This window comes from Caretta caretta, chromosome 13 (genome assembly GCF_965140235.1).
Source record: "Caretta caretta isolate rCarCar2 chromosome 13, rCarCar1.hap1, whole genome shotgun sequence".
Classification (NCBI taxonomy): Eukaryota; Metazoa; Chordata; order Testudines; family Cheloniidae; genus Caretta; species Caretta caretta.
In genome coordinates, this window is record NC_134218.1 from 38,541,834 (window position 1) to 38,562,256 (window position 20,423).

The window sequence follows — 20,423 nt, forward strand, 5'->3', positions numbered from 1 at the left end:
CCTGCCGGTGCCCCTCACTCCCGACCCGCAGCCCCCCCATGCCCAGCCGGTGCCCCCCCTGCCCTGCCGGTGCCCCTCCCGACCCGCAGCCCCCCCCATGGCCAGCCCTGCCCCCCCGCGCCCTGCCAGTGCCCCTCACTCCTGACCCGCAGCCCCTGCTTGCCCAGCCCTGGGCTCTGCCCCCCCCCCCAGGCCCTGCTGGTGCCCCTCACTCCCGACCCGCAGCCCCCACGAGCCCGGCCCCTCAGGCTGCCGGCCCGCTCCCTGGGCAGAAGGAATTTGCTCTGACGTCCCCTCTCTGGGGTGGGGCCCTGGCTGTTGCACCGAATTCCTCGCACTCCTAGCTCCGCTGGGCTGCTGCACCCCAGCGGAAGCCACGACGTCCGCCACTCGCCCGCGGTTGCTTCATGGTCTTTGTGGGAACGGTGACACCCCGATACGCAACTGGGGCCACTGCAGAGGTTACCACATCCTGGGTGTTTCCTGGCACATCAGGCCTTGAGTGATATGGGGCAACACCCGGCCAGCCCCTCCTCCCACTCCACTCCCCAGCCCCACAGTGCCACGAACCCTGGGATGGGAGCCAGGTTCAAGGGGGAGACACTTCAGAGCCTCCTCCCAAATTCCTGACTGGGTGGAGGGGGAGCCCAGGGCTGGGCTAGCAGGGGCTGTGGGTGGGGAGCGAGGGGCACGGGCAGGGCTGGGCTAGCACGGGCTGCAGGTCGGGAGTGAGGGGCACCGGTCGAGCTGGGGGCGGAGGCCCTGTGTCCCATTCTCTGCCCCCCTGAGCCAGCCAGGCCCCTACCCTGGGGCTAGCTCTGAGCCCTCCCTGCAGGGGGAGAATCCCTGGGCTCCATGGGGCAGGTTGGGCAGGTTTTTCTGTTCCAGCGTTGGCCCGAATGCACCAGGGAGGGGGACATTTGGGGCCCTAATGAGCATCTCTGGGGCTTGCTGGGAGGAGGGGCAGGCTGGGGGGTTCTGGGTGGGGGAGATGCCCCAAGCCCCTCTGCCCCCAGCTGAGACAATGCCCGCCCTCCAGCCTCACTCTCTTCCCAGGGCCTGTCCCAGTGCAGCCCCATCAGCTCCGTCCGGGATGCCTGGGTTCTGTCCCTGCTCTGGGAGGGGAGGGAGGTCCAGTGGTGAGAGCAGGGAGCCTGGCAGGCTGGACTCCTGGGTTCTCTCACAGCTCTCTCGGCAATGTGGGGAATGGTTCCTGGGGGCCATTTACCTGCCCGGCAGCTTTCGGGGAGCAGGAGAAACTGCCTCGCCCTCAGGGAGCTGGTTACAGCAGGGAAGCCAAGGGCTTGGGGGTCCCCCCAGCCACCAGGGGACTGGGGGGCTCCCTACAGCACATCCTCTGCGGAGTGGAGTGGGGTGGATGCACAGAGGGGGGGCGAATGGAGCTAGATTAGCTGGTGTCCATCAGGAGAGAGAGACTGGGGGGGGGAGGGAACAGAGGTAGGTGATAGGCGGGGAGGTGGGGCTGGGGAGGGAGTGCGGGGATGACCGGGGGTGTGGGGTATGTAGGGGGTGGGGATGAACCGGGGGTGTCTCGGGGCAGGGGTGGGGAGATGGATGGGGCTGCAGGGTGGGGATGGGGGTGCAGCGTGGGGAGGGGGTGTCTTGGGGGAGGGGGGATGGACAGGGTATTCCCCCGCTAGAGGAAGCGCCTGGGGGCAGCTGAGGTCACCCGGCTCCTCCCGCCCCTTCCCGGGTGACTCGCGGGTCGCTAGGTGTGGACCCTCCCGGACCCTCCCGCCCCCCTGCGGCCCCGCCCCCGGCCCCGCCCCCTCCCCCCCGGCTCCCAGCTCCGGAGCGCGCAGCGCCTGGCCCCAGAGCTCAGCGAGCGCCCGGCCAGTGAGTGCGGGCTCCGGGGCTGGGAGTTTGGGGGGCTGGGAGTTAGAGGGGCTGGGATATTCGGGGGGCTGGGGGAAGCGGGGCTGGAGGTTTGGAGGGCTGGGGAAGAGGTGCTGGGATATTCGGGGGGCTGGGGGAAGAGGTGCTGAGAGTTTAGGGGGCTGGGGAAGAGATGTTGGGAGTTTAGGGGGCTGGGGGAAGAGATGTTGGGAGTTTGGGGGGCTGGGAGTTAGAGGGGCTGGGATATTCGGGGGGCTGAGGGAAGAGACGTTGGGAGTTTAGGGGGCTGGGGAAGAGATGTTGGGAGTTTAGGGGGCTGGGAGTTAGAGGGGCTGGGATATTCGGGGGGCTGAGGGAAGAGATGTTGGGAGTTTAGGGGGCTGGGGGAAGAGATGTTGGGAGTTTGGGAGGCTGGGGGAAGAGATGTTGGGAGTTTGGGGTGCTGGGGGTGAGGTGCTGGGATATTCGGGTGCTGGGGGAAGAGGTGCTGGGGGCTTGGGGGGCTGGGAAGTTTGGGGTGCTGGGGGAAGAGCGGCTGGGAAGTTTGGGGTGCTGGGGGTGAGGTGCTGGGATATTCGGGTGCTGGGGGAAGAGGTGCTGGGGGCTTGGGGGGCTGGGAAAAGAGGGGCTGGGAAGTTTGGGGTGCTGGGGGTGAGGTGCTGGGATATTCGGGTGCTGCAGGAACAGTTGCTGAGAAGTTTGGGGTGCTGGGGGTGAGGTGCTGGGATATTCGGGTGCTGCGGGAACAGTTGCTGAGAAGTTTGGGGTGCTGGGGGAAGAGGTGTTGGGTTATTTGGGGGCAGGGGGACGAGTGGCTGGGGATTTTGGGGGGCTGGGATGTTTGCGGACTGGGGAAGGAATGGGGTGGAATTTGGGAGCTGGGCGTTTTGGGGAGCTGGGGTTGTGGGGTGCTTAGCCTGGGGGTGAGTTGGGCCCTGGCAGACTCTCCCGGGTCCCGTCCCCAGAGCCCTGGTCCTCAGCCACTGAAGGGGGGGAGGGGTGTGGAGTGCCTTAGATGGAAGTCGAGCAGGGGGGTGGCTGGGTGTCAGGACTCCTGGGTTCTATCTCCAGCTCTGGGAGGGGAGGGGGACTAGTGGCTAGATGCGGGGGCAAGACTCCTAGGTTCTCTCCCCGGGTCGGAGAGGGGAGGGGGACTAGTGGTTAGAGCACAGTGTGGGGGGCAGGACTCCTGGGTTCTCTCCCCGGGTCGGAGAGGGGAGGGGGACTAGTGGTTAGAGCACAGTGTGGGGGGCAGGACTCCTGGGTTCTCTCCCCGGGTCAGAGAGGGGAGGGGGACTAGTGGTTAGAGCACAGTGTGGGGGGCAGGACTCCTGGGTTCTCTCCCCGGGTCGGAGAGGGGAGGGGGACTAGTGGTTAGAGCACAGTGTGGGAGGCAGGACTCCTGGGTTCCAGAGTCGTCATCGAATTCCTCGAATCCCCGTTAAATTTCCACTCCGTGAGGAGGTGGGACTGGAGCCCCGCCCCCCGCCATGACATCACTGGGACCGGCTCCCATTGGGTGTGGTGGGGTTCCTGGGCAGAGGGTAACCCCTTCCGACCCCTCTGCCCCAACCCTGCCCTGCGCTCCCATTGGCTTCCCTGGGCCCTGGCCACGCCCCCACATCACAGCCCCCCCCAGTGCCCGAGCCGGGTACTGCAGCCTGGCTGCCTCTGGGCTCTCCTCGCACCCAGCACCACTGCCATGCCTGCCCCCCGGCTGCGGGGGGACCCCCCGAACCCTCCCAGGGCCACCACGACGTCACCTCCCCGGCTGTCTGTCCGTCCCCTTACACGTCCGTCCATCCATCCATCCCCCCCACCGCCCTGTCTATCTGTCCCTCCTTCCATCCCCATACCCGTCCCTCCATCCATCCGTCCCCCCCACCCCCCTGTCTGTCCGTCCCCATACACGTCACTCCGTCCGTCCATCCATCCATCCCCCACACCGCCCTGTCTGTCCGTCCCCATACCCGTCCATCCGTTCCCCCCACCGCCCTGTCTGTCCGTCCCCATACACGTCACTCCGTCCGTCCATCCATCCATCCATCCCCCCCACTGCCCTGTCTGTCCGTCCCCATACCCGTCCATCCGTCCCCCCCACCGCCCTGTCTGTCCGTCCCCATACACGTCACTCCATCCATCCATCCATCCCCCCCACCGCCCTGTCTGTCCGTCCCCATACCCGTCCATCCGTCCCCCCCACCGCCCTGTCTGTCCATCCCCATACATGTCACTCCGTCCGTCCATCCATCCATCCATCCATCCCCCCCACAGCCCTGTCTGTCCGTCCCCATACACGTCACTCCATCCATCCATACCCCCCACAGCCCTGTCTGTCTGTCCCTCCTTCCGTCCCCATACCCGTCCCTCCATCCATTTGTCCACCCACGCCTCCCACAGCCCTGTCTGTCTGTCCCTTCGTCTGTCTGTCTCCATGCACATCTCTCCATCCGGTCATCCATCCCCCCCACAGCCTTCCATCTGTCCATCCATCCATCCTCCTACAGCCTTCTGTCTGTCCATCCGTCTGTCCCCTTACATGCCCCTCTATCCATCCATCTCCCCCACAGCCCTGCATCTGTCCGTCCATCCATCCATCCATCCCCATGCACATCCCTCTTTCTGTCCGTCCACCCATCCATCCATCCATTGCCATACAAACTCTTATGTCCGTCTGTCCATCCATCCATCCCCATGCACATCCCTCTGCCTGTCCGTCCTTCCCCATCCCCACACCCTCGCTGTCTGCTTGTCCATCCCCACACCCCCATCTGTCTATCTGTCCCCACATCCGTCCATCTCTCTAGTCCTCACACACATCCCTCCGTCTGTCTGTCCATCCACGCCCCCGTCTGGCCCCCTGTCCGGCCATCCATCCATCCCTCCCCATGCCCCCCTCCCGCACTCTTGTGTTCCCAGCCCTGGCCCTCCCAGCAGCTGTTCACATCTGGACTCTCTCCAGCTAGGGCCAGGGGCAGGGTGCACACCAGGGAAGGAAACTGATATTTGGCTCCAGGAACCGTCCTCCCCCTCCCAAAGGCCAGGCGAGCACCCAGCTCTGCATGCCCCACTCAGGACGCCTGGGTTCTCTGCACGAGGAGTGCGGTCTAGTGGTTACAGCAGGGCTGGAAGTGGGGGAGTCATGACTCCTGGGTTCCCCCCCCGGCTCAGACTCGGCATCTGACGCAGAACGAGGGTGAAGCATCTCTGACCTAGTTCCTCACTGTCCCGAGGCCGATTTCCCCATCGCTCGGTTTGTGCGGTCCGCCAGCCAGGCAGCCCTCCCCCTGACACATGTCAAGAAGTGATGTGCCCAGTGCTGAAACGCAGCCACCTCTGGGGCGCAGCTGGGGAACAGCCGTATATAACAGCGCCGGGGAACTGTGTTCACTGCTTGTCTCTCTTCCACCCCAGGCAGGATGCCGGAGCCCAATACCCGGATGGATGTGGGGAGGTGGGCGAGTGCCAGCTACCGGGTGCACCAGCCCGGCCCCCCTGATCCCCAGCCCGAAAGGAGGAAGCGATCCTTTTTCAGCAAATTCTGCAGATGCTGCAAATGCTGCGCGGGGCCCAGGGATGACACAGACTGGGGGCCGGCGCCGGGGGAGGTGCCGGGGTCCCGGCCGGCCCAGCCAGTCATCCGGGGTGAGGGGGGTTCCCTGGGGGCGGGAGGGGTCCCCCATGCTGCTGAACCAGTGCTGGGCTTGATCCAGGCACCGCTGCAGGGAAGCTCGCAGCCCCTGGAGCAGGAGGTCCCCCAGGTGGCTGTTGAGTGCAGCAGGGAGTGGAGGAGAAACTGGATGCTACTCCCCACCGGAGTCCACCTGGGGCCCCCCATGTCCCCTCATGGCACCCCAATTCCCCACCAGGAACCACAGCCTCCACGTGGGACCCCTTCACTCCTCTTTCCCCCCCCCCGGAGCAACCTGCCCCACTCTGATCCCCTGTCCCAGGGTCCCCCTTCCCCCCAGAACAGTCCTCCTGCTCCGGGGGGCCCCTGCTGACGCTCCCCCCTCATACAACTTCTGGGCATCTGGCCCCTTCCCCTCCCCCCACTGCCATGGGGGTTCCCGCTGCATTTCCAGTGGTCCACATTCTGGACTTGGGGTGTCCCCTGCCCCTCCACCTTCTGGAGTTCCCCTTTAAGGGTCTCAGGGGTCCCCTGCTGACCCCACCCCTCCGCCACTGGGGTTCCCTTTTCTGGGTCTGGGGGATCCCCTGCTGACCCCACCCCTCCCCCACTGGGGCTCCCCACTGACCGGCGCCCTGTCCCGCAGAGGGGATGCTGGTGGTGAGCGGCGTGGACCTGATGGGGCAGCGCTCGGGGGCAACGCGCCGAGCCCACCATACGGACGAGTTCGAGTACGACGAGCTGATCGTGCGCCGGGGGCAGCCCTTCGACATCCGCCTGCAGCTGCAGCAGCCCTACGACCCCGAGCTGCACCGCGTCTGCCTGGAGCTGCTCGTCGGTGAGAGACGCCCCCCCATGCTCCCCCCACTGCTCCCCAGCGCCCCCTACTGCTCCCACCCCCCACTGCTCCCCCTACGACCCCGAGCCGCACCGCGTCTGCCTGGAGCTGCTCGTCGGTGAGAGATGCCCCCCCATGCTCCCCCCACTGCTCCCCAGCGCCCCCTACTGCTCCCACCCCCCACTGCTCCCCCTACGACCCCGAGCCGCACCGCGTCTGCCTGGAGCTGCTCGTCGGTGAGAGACGCCCCCCCATGCTCCCCCCACTGCTCCCCAGCGCCCCCTACTGCTCCCACCCCCCACTGCTCCCCCTACGACCCCGAGCCGCACCGCGTCTGCCTGGAGCTGCTCGTCGGTGAGAGACGCCCCCCCATGCTCCCCCCACTGCTCCCCAGCGCCCCCTACTGCTCCCACCCCCCACTGCTCCCCCTACGACCCCGAGCCGCACCGCGTCTGCCTGGAGCTGCTCGTCGGTGAGAGACACCCCCCATGCTCCCCCGGGGCCCCCCGCTGCCCCCTGCAGCGCCCCCCACTGCTCCCCAGTGCCCCCTACTGCTCCCACCCCCCACTGCTCCCCCTATGACCCCGAGCCGCACCGCGTCTGCCTGGAGCTGCTCGTCAGTGAGAGACGCCCCCCCATGCTCCCCCCACTGCTCCCCAGCACCCCCTACTGCTCCCACCCCCCACTGCTCCCCCTACGACCCCGAGCCGCACTGCGTCTGCCTGGAGCTGCTCGTCGGTGAGAGACGCCCCCCCATGCTCCCCCCACTGCTCCCCAGCGCCCCCTACTGCTCCCACCTCCCACTGCTCCCCCTACGACCCCGAGCCGCACCGCGTCTGCCTGGAGCTGCTCGTCGGTGAGAGACACCCCCCCATGCTCCCCCGGGGCCCCCCGCTGCCCCCTGCAGCGCCCCCCACTGCTCCCCAGCGCCCCCTACTGCTCCCACCCCCCACTGCTCCCCCTATGACCCCGAGCCGCACCGCGTCTGCCTGGAGCTGCTCGTCGGTGAGAGACGCCCCCCCATGTTCCCCCCACTGCTCCCCAGCGCCCCCTACTGCTCCCACCCCCCACTGCTCCCCCTACGACCCCGAGCTGCACCGCGTCTGCCTGGAGCTGCTCGTCGGTGAGAGACACCCCCCATGCTCCCCCCGCTGCCCCCTGCAGCACCCCCCCACTGCTCCCCAGCGCCCCCTACTGCTCCCACCCCCCACTGCTCCCCCTACGACCCCGAGCTGCACCGCATCTGCCTGGAGCTGCTCATCGGTGAGAGACGCCCCCCCATGCTCCCCCCACTGCTCCCCAGCGCCCCCTACTGCTCCCACCTCCCACTGCTCCCCCTACGACCCCGAGCCACACCGCGTCTGCCTGGAGCTGCTCGTCGGTGAGAGACACCCCCCCATGCTCCCCCGGGGCCCCCCACTGCCCCCTGCAGCGCCCCCCACTGCTCCCCAGCACCCCCTACTGCTCCCACCTCCCACTGCTCCCCCTACGACCCCGAGCCACACCGCGTCTGCCTGGAGCTGCTCGTCGGTGAGAGACACCCCCCCATGCTCCCCCGGGGCCCCCCGCTGCCCCCTGCAGCGCCCCCCACTGCTCCCCAGCGCCCCCTACTGCTCCCACCTCCCACTGCTCCCCCTACTACCCCGAGCCACACCGCGTCTGCCTGGAGCTGCTCGTCGGTGAGAGACACCCCCCCATGCTCCCCCGGGGCCCCCCGCTGCCCCCTGCAGCGCCCCCCACTGCTCCCCAGTGCCCCCTACTGCTCCCACCCCCCACTGCTCCCCCTATGACCCCGAGCCGCACCGCGTCTGCCTGGAGCTGCTCGTCGGTGAGAGACACCCCCCCATGCTCCTCCAGGGCTCCCCGCTGCCCCCTGCAGCGCCCCCCTACTGCTCCCACCCCCCACTGCTCCCCCTACGACCCCGAGCTGCACTGCATCTGCCTGGAGCTGCTTGTTGGTGAGAGACGCCCCCCACTGCAACCCTGCTGCTCCCTCCTTCCACCCTGCTGCCCCCTGCTGCTCCCCAGCACCCCCTGCTGCTCCGGGCTGCATCAGGTCTGCCTGGAGCTGCTCATTGGTGAGAGTTGATCCCTGGGGCCCCTTCTACATCCTGCTGCCCCCCAGCACCCCCTGCTACCTCCCTGCTGCCCTTTTCCTGCCCTCGCTGCCCTCTGCTGCCGTCTGGCACCCCCTACTGCCCCCTACTGCCCCCAGCAGCCCCCGGTGCCCTGCAACTCCCCCTGCCGCTCTCCCCTTCCATCCCATAGTGCCCCCTGCCTCCCTGTGCTTCTCCCCAATGCCCCATGGCATCACCTGATGGGAGACAGGACCCTGCACTGCTGGATCTCCGGCCCCACTCCCCACAGCGCCCCCCGCTGAATCCTGCATGCGGTTCTGGTCGCCCCACCTCAAAAAAACCTATTAGAATTGGAAAAGGTTCAGAAAAGGGCAACAGAAATGATGAGGGATCTGGAACGGCTGCCGTATGAGGAGAGATTAATAAGACTGGGACATTTCCGCTTGGAAAAAAATGACTCGGGGTAGGGGGATATGATCATGACGGGTGCGGAGAAAGTGAATAAGTGTCATTTACCCCTTCTCATAACACGACAGCCAGGAGTCACCCAATGAAATTAATAGGCAGCAGGTTTAAAACAAACAAAAGGAAGTATTTTTTTTCACACAATGCACAGTTAACATGGGGAACTCCTTGCCAGAGGATGTTGTCAAGGCCAAGACTATAACAGGGATAAAAAAAAACTAGATAAATTCATGGAGGACAGGTCCATCAATGGCTATTAGCCAGGATAGGTGGCCCGGGCCTCTATTTGCCAGGGGCCAATGGGAGACAGGGGAGGGTCACTGGATGATCACCTGGTCTTCCATTCCCTCTGGGGTACCTGGCGTTGGCCACTGTCAGAGGACAGGGCCCTGGGCTAGATGGACCCTTGGTCTGACCCAGTCTGGCTGTTCTTATGAGAGGCCGAGGCTGATCGGCGAGGTGGGGAAGGAATTCTGCCTCTCCATGGGCCTGGCTGTGAGGCGTGGCCCATTCCCTTGGTTGCCAGCCCAGCTGGCTTTGTAATTAACCCCCTTCCCAGGTCCCACGCCCTGGGGCCACAAACCCACCCCATCATTAGCGGCCCGACTGCACCGGCAGCTCCCCAGATGTGGTGGCCACATTCCCACACCCCTCTCTGCTTGGCCAGACCCCAAGGCCACATGGCACCAGTGTGGGGGAGCTCACAACACCCGATTCGCCCCCTGTCCCATCTGAGGGCACTGCTGGGGGGAAGCTCGCAGCCCTGGAGACCCCACTTTCCCAGCTTGGGGTCACTGCTGGGGAGCAGCTCACAGCGTGGCAGCCCCAAGATGGCTGAGAGACAGGGTGTGGGAGGCAGCAGGGTGTGGAAGGGAAGCGGGGCAACCGCACCCCACTGGGCCCCACCCCCGCTCCCCCACACTCGGGTCGAACAGGTTTGGGAGGGGCCTCTCCTGCCCAGACCTGCTGGTGGAGCTGAGATCACAGGGCTGGGATGGCAGGACACGCCAGGCCTGTGAGCTTCCCCCCAGCAGTGGCCCCGGCCAGGGATATGCCGGGCCTATGAGCTTCCCCCCAGCAGTGCCCCTGGCTAGGAACAGCCTGGGGCTGCAAGCTTCTCCCCAGCAGTGCCCCTCCAGTCCTATGCTATGTGAGATCAGATACCTCTGGGTGTCTGGGCCCAGGGATGGGGGCACATGGGGGTGACTGGTCCATCTGTAGAGAATGGCGGGGGGGGGGGTAGATGGACAGAGTGTGGGGGGGATGGATTGTAGGTTTCTCCTGGAAGGGGCTGGCCAGAGGGGGGAAGAGTTGGTGGAGGTCTGGCTGGCTGGTTGGGGGATGAGGTGTCAGGGAATAGAGAGGGGCTGGGCAGGGAGAGGCGGGGGGCTGGCCGGAGGGCTTGGGGAGTGGGGTGTCAGGGAATAGAGAGGGGCTGGGCAGGGAGAGGCGGGGGGCTGGCCGGAGGGCTTGGGGAGTGGGGTGTCAGGGAATAGAGAGGGGCTGGGCAGGGAGAGGCGGGGGGCTGGCCGGAGGGCTTGGGGAGTGGGGTGTCAGGGAATAGAGAGGGGCTGGGCAGGGAGAGGCGGGGGGCTGGCCGGAGTGCTTGGGGAGTGGGGTGTCAGGGAATAGAGAGGGGCTGGGCAGGGAGAGGCGGGGGGCTGGCCGGAGTGCTTGGGGAGTGGGGTGTCAGGGAATAGAGAGGGGCTGGGCAGGGAGAGGCAGGGGGCTGGCTGCAGGGGGGCTGACCACAGGGCGGGGGCTTTGACTTCCTGTCTCTCCCCCACCCAGGCCCCACGCCCCAGGTGTCCAAGGCCACCCACATCCTGGTGCCGGTGGGGGCCCCGCTGCCTGGGCTGGGCTGGGCAGCCGAAGTGAGGGACTCTAGCAGCAACAGCCTGTCCCTGCGGGTCAACACCGCCCCCACCGCCGTCATCGGCAAGTACCGCTTCAGCGTCAAGACCCGGAGCCGGGCAGGCGAGTACCAGATGCCCTTTGACCCCCGCAACGAGATCTACATCCTCTTCAACCCCTGGTGCCGCGGTGAGTGGGGCGCAGCGGCCGGGGGGAAGCACATGGGGGTCAGGCTCGCAGGGCCTGTGGGGCGCGGGGATGCTGCCGGAGGGAAGCTTGCAGCCGCTGGGGGTCAGGCTCGCAGGGCGTGGGGGGCGTGGGGACGCTGCCGGAGGGAAGCTTGCAGCCGCTGGGGGTCAGGCTCGCAGGGCATGGGGGCACGGCCAGGGGGAAGCTCACAGCACATGGGGGGAGCCGGAACACCTGGAGCGGGAAGGTTTGGGGTGGAGCCATGGGGGAAGGGTGGGACTGCGGGGCCGGTGTCAGACTGATGGTCCCTTCCTCCCGAGGGGACTCAGTGTGGACAAAGGGGACAGGGTGTATCTAGGGCAGGAGAGGCCAGAGCCGAGGGGTAGTGGGTGGGGCTGTGAGGCAGTGGGCGTGGCCGAGGGGCAGTGGGTGGGGCTGTGATGCAGTGGGTGGGGCCAAGGGCAGTGGGCGGAGCTGACGGGCTCTCTCCCCCCCTGCCCCCCCCAGAGGACGCCGTGTACCTGCCACAGGACGACTGGCTGGAGGAATACGTGCTCAACGAGAGCGGGCGCATCTACTACGGCACCGAGAGCCAAATCGGGGAGCGCACCTGGAACTACGGGCAGGTGGGACCGAGGGGCAGGGATGGGGGGGTCCTGGAGCAGGAGGGGGATGGGGTAGGGCATACCCCAGGGGAGGGGTCCTGGGGCAGGAGGAGGAGAAGGGAGGGGGATGGAGGAGGGGGCACCCCAGGAGAGGGGTCCCCGGGCCGGAGGGGGCTATTCGGCACTGACCCCCGTCTCTTCCCCCCCCAGTTTGACCGGGGGCTGCTGGACGCCTGCCTGTACATCCTGGACCGGCGCGGGATGCCCCACTCGGGGCGCGGGGACCCCATCAGCGTCTCCCGCGTCGTCTCCGCCATGGTGAGTGGAGGAGGGGCCCATGGGCGGGGGGGGCACCTCCACCCCCCCATCCCATCCCATCCTGACCTCCACCCTCCGCGCCTGTCTGTCCCTGCAGTCCCTCCCCTGACCTTTCTACCCCCCCTCACCGCTCTCTCTCCCCCCCCGGCGTGGGGCAGGTGAACTCCCTGGACGACAACGGGGTGCTGGTGGGGAACTGGACGGGTGACTACTCGCGGGGCACCAACCCCTCGGCCTGGGTGGGCAGCGTGGACATCCTCCGGCAGTACCACCGGACCGGCTACCCCGTCCTCTACGGCCAGTGCTGGGTCTTCGCCGGCGTCGTCACAACTGGTAATCAGGGCGCACCACTGCCCCCCACTGGCCACTGCGGGGGCACCACCTGGGGGAGCACCGGGCCTGGCTGGCCACCAGGGGGCACCGCTGGGGGGGGAACACGCCAGGCCTGGCTGGCCACCAGGGGGCACCGCTGGGGGGGAACACGCCAGGCCTGGCTGGCCACCAGGGGGCACCGCTGTGCGGGAACACGCCAGGCCTGGCTGGCCACCAGGGGGCACCGCTGGGGGGGAACACACCAGGCCTGGCTGGCCACCAGGGGGCACCGCTGTGCGGGAACACGCCAGGCCTGGCTGGCCACCAGGGGGCACCGCTGGGGGGAGGTTGTGGTCTGACTGGTCAGTAGGGGGCCGAGGGAATGAACGAATGGGAAGCGGAAAGGAAAGACTGGAGAGAGAGAAGCACTGGCCGGGAGAAGAAGAATAGAGGGAATGAAAAGCAAGGAGAGGGGATGAAAGCCGGGCTTGCGAGAAGGAGGGAATGGAGGAATGCAGAGAAAGGAGGACTAGAAGGAAAGAAGAGAGGCGTGGGGGGCGGAAGGAGAGGAGGAATGAAACAACCGAGGGAAGGGAAGAGAGAGCGAGACGGAGGGGATGGAGACAGATGGAGGATGAAGGAGGGGAGGGAGGAATGAAGCGATGGAGGGGAAAGAGGGAGGGAGGAAATGAATGAATGAAAGAATGGAGGGAAAGAATGAAGAGGCCAGACAGGGCTAGCGCTGGGGGGATCCTGCAGGGGGTAGGGGGGCTGTGTCCCTCCCGACAGCCCGACACACACCCCCCCGTTCTGCCCCCCTCCCCAGTCCTGCGGTGCTTTGGGATCGCCACCCGCACGGTCACCAACTACAACTCGGCCCACGACACGGACGTCAGCCTCACCATGGACATCTACTTCGACGAGAACATGAAACCGCTGGAACGGCTCAACGCCGACTCCGTCTGGTGAGGGGGCGGCCACCGGGGGGCAGCTCCCGGCTACTCCAGTAGGAGGCGCTGTGGAGAGGGAGGCATTGGCTGTGGGGGGGAGAAGAGGGGCTCTGATGCAACCGGTAACCCCCCCGCTCTGCCCCTTAGGAATTTCCACGTGTGGAATGACTGCTGGATGACCCGGCCCGACCTGCCCTCGGGGTATGACGGGTGGCAAGTGGTCGATGCCACCCCCCAAGAGACCAGCAGTGGTGAGTGGGGGGCAGAGGGGGTGGAAGCAAGGGGGTGGAGGGCAGAGGAAGAAGGGGGAGGGGAGAAGAGGGGGAGGCTGAGGAATAGGTTTGAAGGCGAAGCTAGGGGATGAGATGGGGGGGGTCTTGGACAGAGGGGTCCCCTTCTGCTGGAGCGTGAGAAGCCCCCTCCCACAATGCACCTCCCCCCAGGGCGCACTTCCCCTCTGGTGGTGTGATCCGGTGTTGGGGAGTTCCCCAGGACAACAGGAATGTGGCTTTTGGGGCCCTGAGCCCCACAGGGGCTGTTGGGTGTGACTGTGTGTGTGTCTCCCACCCCCACTACCTCTTCCCCCAATCCTGCCCCTATCCGACCCCCTTAACCTCTCCCCCCAGGTATCTTCTGCTGCGGGCCCTGCTCGGTGGAGGCCATTAAGAAAGGGCAGGTGTATCTAAAGTACGACGCGCCCTTCATCTTTGCTGAGGTATTGGGGGGGGAGGGCAAAAAAGTCTGCTCCCCCCAAAGATGAACATCAGTATTTGGGGGGGAGGGGGGGCTGTGAAGGGGAGGGGTCTCCGTGGGGGCAGGGTCTCTCTGTGGGACCCCGTGTTGGGGCGGGGTCTCTCCCTAGGGGCTGCGAAGGGGCGGGGACAGTCCATGGGGGCTGTGAAGGGGAGGGGTCTCCATGGGGCGCTGACCCAATCCCCGCCCCCCAGGTGAACAGCGACAAGGTTTACTGGCAGCGCCAGGCCGATGGCACCTACAAGATCGTCTACGTGGAGGAAAAGGCCATCGGGCACCTGATCAGCACCAAGGCCGTGGGCTCCCACCAGCGTCACGACATCACCGATCTCTACAAGCACCCTGAGGGTATGCGTCGGGCACGGGGGAGGCCGCGCCGGGGGGGCCGGGCCCCCCGCCCTCGCACCGCCTTTCACACTTGCATGTGCACGCTCGGCCACGCAGGCTTTCATCCTTACCGTGCACGCCTGCTCATGGCACCTCGGCTGCATTTGCACACTGGCTCTGGCATGCCGCACACGCCCTCTCCTGCACGAGCATGCTCACTGTTGCATACTTCACATGCCCTCTTCTTCATTTGCACACTCACTCTTGCACGCTCCTTTGGACTCTCTTACGTATATACCCACTCACTGGGCACTCTTGTCCTCTCTCACCATCCTGTTTGCACGCTCAAGTGTCAGTGTTTGCAGGCTCCTGTCTGCATGTCTTGCGCACTCCATTTGCATGCTTGCCTGCTGGTTTTGTTTGCACGCTCGTTCTTGTGCCCTCACCCGTCCAGGTTTGCGTGCTCCCGTCTCCCTGGGCGCTGTCGATCCATTGTACGCTCCATCCCTGGACCCCGCCCATCGCCGTCTGCTTTCTTGCTGCACACCGGCAGGAGTGAGACGCTCAGTGCGACCACGCTCTCCGGGAAGCTGGCCCGTGCAGAGTTGTGACACTCCCCTCACACGGAGCATTTCCAGGAGGATTTGACCCCTACCAACCCACCCTGTCGGGCCGGTTCCCTTCGTGTTTGTTCTGGGTCTTGGCTCATCTCCGAGTTGGAGAATGGCATTCCAGGGGCCAGGCCGGCCCCTCCTCGGCACACGCTGAGACCTGGACTGAGCGTGGCCGGATCTGGACACCTTTCCTCGCCGCTTGTGCCAAACACGGGCCTGGGCTAGCGTCGGGTGTGCGGGTGAGCGGAATGCGTGGGGGAAAGAGCCCCAGCGAGCTCCTGCAACAGCCGAGCGCTCATATACCGAGGTACACACTAACCTGACACAGATGTGCTGGCTCGCTTTGCACACGCAACCATGTTTGCACACTCACTTTTCCACGTGTGTACGCTCACCTGTGCACCCCAAACACGTTTCCACGCTCGCTTATTGGCCTTCCCACGCCCTCTTGTGCACTCACGTTTGTGTTTGAGCACTCACTTTTCTGTTTGCACCCATACGTTCACCTGCATGCTTGCTTGGTCATTGTTGCACACTTACTCATGCGTGCGCACACATCTGTTCACATGCTCCGTTTTCTGCCCTTGAACTCTCTCATTCTTCCACAGGCGCATTTCCACACAGTCGCACGCCTACACCTGTGCCCTGATTTGCCGTGTTAGCACACCCACAATCCTGTTCATGATCATTTCCCCTGCACTTGCACGCTCATTCGTGCACACCCACTTTTGTTTCTGAATTTACACACTTGCACTCGCCCATTTCTGCTTGCACACTCGTCCATTTCTCTTTGCACACTCACCTTCTTATACGCCCTGGTGTTTGCACACCCATGCATGCTCAGGCACTGCTGTTTGCGCACAAGCGCCCACCCTTGCCCAAGGACACTGGTCCCGGCGGGGGAGGCCCAGCTCCCACCCTCGCTGACTCCTCGTGGCCCCCCCACCAGGCTCGGAAGCCGAGCGGCAAGCGGTGGAGACGGCGGCACGGCACGGCACCAAGGCGCACATCTACAAGAACAAGGACTGGGGCGAGGACGTGTCGCTGAGCGTGGAGACCTCCGAGGCCATCATGGGCCAGGACGTGAGCATCCAGGTGGCCCTGAGCAACCGGGGCAGCAGCAGCCACAGCGTGGCCCTCAGCCTGCACCTGGCCCCCATGTTCTACACGGGCGTGACGGGGAGCACCTTCAAACAGGAGAGCCGGCAGGTGCAGATCCCGCCGGGAGGAGGTGAGCCCCGGCCCCCTGAACCTTGACCCCCTGCAGCCCTGATCCCCCTGCAGGCCTGATCCCCTGACCCCCCACCAGCCCCAAGCCCCCACCCCCCTGAACCCCAACCCCCTGCAGCCCTGATCCCCTGACACCCAGCGCACCCGCGCAAACACCAACCCCCTGCAGCCCTGACCCCCTGGCCCCAAGCCCCCACCCCCCTGAACCTCAATCCACCTGCAGCCCTGACCCCCAGCCCACCCCCCAGACAGCGATCCCCCTGCAGCCCTGAACCCCTGCCCCCTACAGCCCTGATCCCCTGACCCCCAGCCCACCTCCCCAAACCCCAACCCCCTGCAGCCCTGATCCCCTGGCCACCTAGCTCACACCCCTGAACCCCCACCCCCTGCAGCCCTGAGCCCCCGGCCCCCTAGCCCACACCCCGAACCTCGACCCCCTGCAGCCCTGATCTCCTGCAGCCCTGATACCCCGATCCCCAGCCCACCCCCCAGAGTCTCTGAACCCTGATCCCCCAGCCTGCAATCCATCCCCCTGAACCCCAACCGTCTGCAACCCTGACCCCCAATCCATCCCCTGAACCCCAGCCCAAATCCTCCAGTTCTTGAAGCCACAAAACCACTCACCCACCTCCCAAATGCCTCGGAAGCCTGACCTCCTAGCCCCCAGGGAATCCCCCTGAATCCTGACTCCCTGCAACTCTGATCCCCTGGGCCCCGCGCTCCCAACCCACCCCCAAATGCCTCTGAACCCCGATCCCCTGAAACCCTGGTCCACAATCCATTCCCCTGATGCCAGATCCCAAATCCCCCCAGCTCCTAAACCCCCAAAACCTCAATCCACACCCCTGAATCCCAATCTCCTGAGCCCCACGGTTCCCAACCTCTTATCTCCCCATCACGAACCCACAAATCCACCCTGTCTTCTAAGTCTCAGTCCACACCCCCACATCCCTGTGAACCCCAATCTCCTGCGCAGCCAAACCCCACTGAGCCCCCAAAGTCACCCTGAACCTCCAGCTTCTGAACTCCCCAATCCCCTGCACGCCGATGCCCAGCCCCCCAGAACCCCAAACTACGCTGAGGTGACCCAAAGCAACTTCAAACAGGACCGGCTCCTGCCTGGCAAAAATGGGTACCTCCAAACCCATCCCTCCAGGGCCCCCCAAACCTTCTCCCCCCAACTCTCCCCAAACCCAACCCACCACTGCATATCCCCCCGAACCCTCAAACCCAGCCCCTGATCTCAGAAGCCCCACACACACCCCCGATCCCCTCCTGACCCATTGATCCTCTCAGCCCCGGCCCCTCCATGACCCTGGGTGCCCCAGCCCTTGGACAGCTGCCCCCTGCCCCCACCGGGCTCTCTGACCCCCTCCTTGCCCCCTGCAGCCCAGTCCGTCCGCATGGTGGTGTCCTATGCCGAGTACCAGCCCCACCTCGTGGACCAGGCGGCCCTCATGCTCAGCGTCTCGGGGAAGGTGGCTCAGACCGGGCAGGTACTCGCCAAGCAGCACAGCTTCCGCCTGCGCACACCAGACCTGACGCTCACGGTAAGGGGGCCCGGACGCCTGGGTTCTCTCACTATGGGGGGGGGGGTCTGACGCTCACGGTAAGGGGCCCGGACGCCTGGGTTCTCTCACTATGGGGGGGTCTGACGCTCCCGGAAAGGGGCCCGGACGCCTGGGTTCTCTCACTTTGGGGGGGGTCTGACGCTCCCGGTAAGGGGGCCCGGACGCCTGGGTTCTCTCACTATGGGGGGAGAGTCTGGCGCTCACGGTAAGGGGGCCCGGACGCCTGGGTTCTCTCACTATGGGGGGAGAGTCTGACGCTCACGGCACGGGGCCCGGACGCCTGGGTTCTCTCACTATGGGGGGAGAGTCTGGCGCTCACGGTAAGGGGCCCGGTCGCCTGGGTTCTCTCACTATGGGGGGAGAGTCTCGCGCTCACAGTAAGGGGGCGCGGACGCCTGGGTTCTCTCACTATGGGGGGAGAGTCTGACGCTCACGGCACGGGGCCCGGACGCCTGGGTTCTCTCACTATGGGGGGAGAGTCTGGCGCTCACGGTAAGGGGGCGCGGACGCCTGGGTTCTCTCACTATGGGGGGGGGGTCTGACGCTCACGGTAAGGGGCCCGGACGCCTGGGTTCTCTCACTATGGGGGGGGTCTGACGCTCACGGTAAGGGGCCCGGACACCTGGGTTCTCTCACTATGGGGGGAGAGTCTGACGCTCACGGTAAGGGGGCCCTGACACCTGGGTTCTCTCACTATGGGGGGGTCTGGCGCTCACGGTAAGGGGGCCTGGACGCCTGGGTTCTCTCACTATGGGGGGGGGTCTGACGCTCACAGTAAGGGGCCCGGACGCCTGGGTTCTCTCACTATGGGGGGGGGGGGGTCTGACGCTCACGGTAAGGGGCCCGGACGCCTGGGTTCTCTCACTATGGGGGGAGAGTCTGGCGCTCACAGTAAGGGGCCCGGACGCCTGGGTTCTCTCACTATGGGGGGGTCTGACGCTAACGGTAAGGGGCCCGGATGCCTGGGTTCTCTCACTATGGGGGGGCCTGATGCTCACGGTAAGGGGCCCGGATGCCTGGGTTCTCTGACTGCCGGGGGGGCCCAGACACCAGTGTCCTCTGACTATGGGGGGAAACCTGACACTTGAGTTCTCTGAGTGCTGGGGACAGCCCGGACACCTGGGTTCTTGCACTGTGGGGGGCAGGGGGAACCTGAGGCTCACAGTAAAGGGGGGTCCAGGTGCCTGGATTCTCTCACTGCAAGGGCAGGTGAATCGACAGGACCAAGACACCTGGGATTGCTTGGGGGTGGGGGGGCTGTGTGGGGGAGGACGAAGCTGGCCCGGACACCTGGGTTCTCACCTCTCTCTCTCAGGTGCTGGGCCCAGCTGTGGTGGGCAAGGAGACCCAGGTGCAAGTCCTCTTCAAGAACCCACTGCCCCAGACGCTGACGGGTGCTGTCTTCCACATGGAGGGGTCGGGGGTGTCCAGCCCCAAGGCCACAACCTTAGGGTGAGTGATCCCCTCACCCTCCTCCGCTCCCACTCCTCTCTCAGAGCCAGGGATGGAACCCAGGAGTCCTGGCTCCTAGGCCCACACCTCTAACCACTAGACCCCACTATCCTCCCTGAACAGGGGAGAGAACCCAGGAGTCCTTACTCCCAGTCTCCCCACCCCCTGCCACTCTAATCACTAGACCCCTCCCCTCCCCTAGCCAGGGATGGAACCCAGGAATCCTGGCACCTGGCCCCCCTGTTCTAACCACTAGACCCCATTCTCCTTCCTGAGCTGGGGAGAGAACCCAGGAGTCCTGGCTCCCAGTCTCCCCACCCCCTGCCACTCTAATCACTAGACCCCCTCCCTTCCCCTCCCCTCCCCTAGCCAGGGGTGGAACCCAGGAGTCCGAGCACCCAACCCACTTCCCCTTGCTCTAACCGCTAGACCCCCTTCCACTCCCAGGGCTGGGACGGAACTCGGGCGCCCTGACCCCTTCTCCTCTCCCCACAGGACCATCGGGGGGCACCAGACGATCTCCTTCCGCCAGACATTCGTGCCGCTCCGGGCCGGGCGGCGCCAGCTGGTGGCCAGCCTGGACAGCCCCCAGCTCTCCCAGGTCCACGGGGTGGTGACCGTGGATGTAGCCCCGGCCGCAGGGGGCCAGCCGGCCCCCGCCCGCAGCTCCCCGGCCAGGGGCTCCCCGGCCAGGGGCTCCCCAGCACGGGGCTCCCCGGCCAGGGGCTCCCCAGCACGGGGCTCCCCGGCACGGGGCTCCCCCTCGCGCCAGCCAGACCCCCGGAACTCCCCCGCCCGTCACCGAGACCCCGGCCGGGCCGGCTGAGCCCCACAGGGGCGCTCTGTGCCGCGGGCGGGAGCGGGGCGTCTGCCCACCCCACCCCCGACCCCTCCAGCGGCGCTGAAATGCGGCTCCATCCACCCACACCCCCCCTCGCCGCCCCGTCTCCACCCAGCCAGCCCCCGCTGCAGTCCCGCACGCTGCCGCCCTGCCCGCCGCGGACCCATCGCCCCTGCTTTCCGCCCGCCGCACAGCGAGGGAGCAGCTCCCCCCGGGGCTCGGCCCCCCGGCGGAGGCGGATCGGGCCGGGGCCGGGGCCGGGGCGGGGGCGCTCCCGAGCCGGGGGGACCCGGCGGCGCCCCGCGCTCTGGTCGGTGTTTGCAATAAAGCGTTTGCCCCAGACTCCCGCCTCCGACGTTTTCTCCGCCCGCGGGGGCCGCCGGGGGCAGGATCCGGCCGCGGCCAGCAGCGGTTCGGCGCCGCGGGGCGCAGGGACCCGGGGGGGAGGGGGCGCGGGGCGGTCCCAGCCCAACGGGGCGGAGCCACCCGCGATGGGGGGCGGGGGCACGAGGAAGGGGCGGGGCCTCCCATAAGGGGC

General features: G+C 66.4%; 1 protein-coding gene across 2 annotated transcripts; it reads left to right on the forward strand.

Annotated features, from left to right (window-relative positions):
* The first annotated feature begins 1,803 nt into the window (after window positions 1-1,803).
* Window positions 1,804-20,227, forward strand: TGM1 (transglutaminase 1). 2 transcript variants are annotated; one of them, XM_048819770.2, is made up of 15 exons: window positions 1,804-1,857; window positions 5,272-5,502; window positions 6,135-6,326; window positions 10,661-10,912; window positions 11,420-11,538; window positions 11,728-11,835; window positions 11,994-12,168; window positions 12,974-13,112; window positions 13,245-13,348; window positions 13,724-13,812; window positions 14,045-14,198; window positions 15,741-16,022; window positions 17,411-17,571; window positions 18,908-19,044; window positions 19,540-20,227. In XM_048819770.2, the coding sequence occupies exons 2-15, from the start codon at window positions 5,277-5,279 to the stop codon at window positions 19,868-19,870; spliced, it is 2,469 nt and encodes an 822-aa protein (XP_048675727.2). In that variant the 5' UTR covers window positions 1,804-1,857; window positions 5,272-5,276; the 3' UTR covers window positions 19,871-20,227. The 2 variants fall into 2 exon arrangements, 1 of the variants encoding a protein (XP_048675727.2); XR_012664768.1 differs by lacking the exons at window positions 17,411-17,571; window positions 18,908-19,044; window positions 19,540-20,227 and having other exon boundaries at window positions 14,045-15,098; window positions 15,741-15,831.
* The last annotated feature ends 196 nt before the right edge of the window (window positions 20,228-20,423 follow it).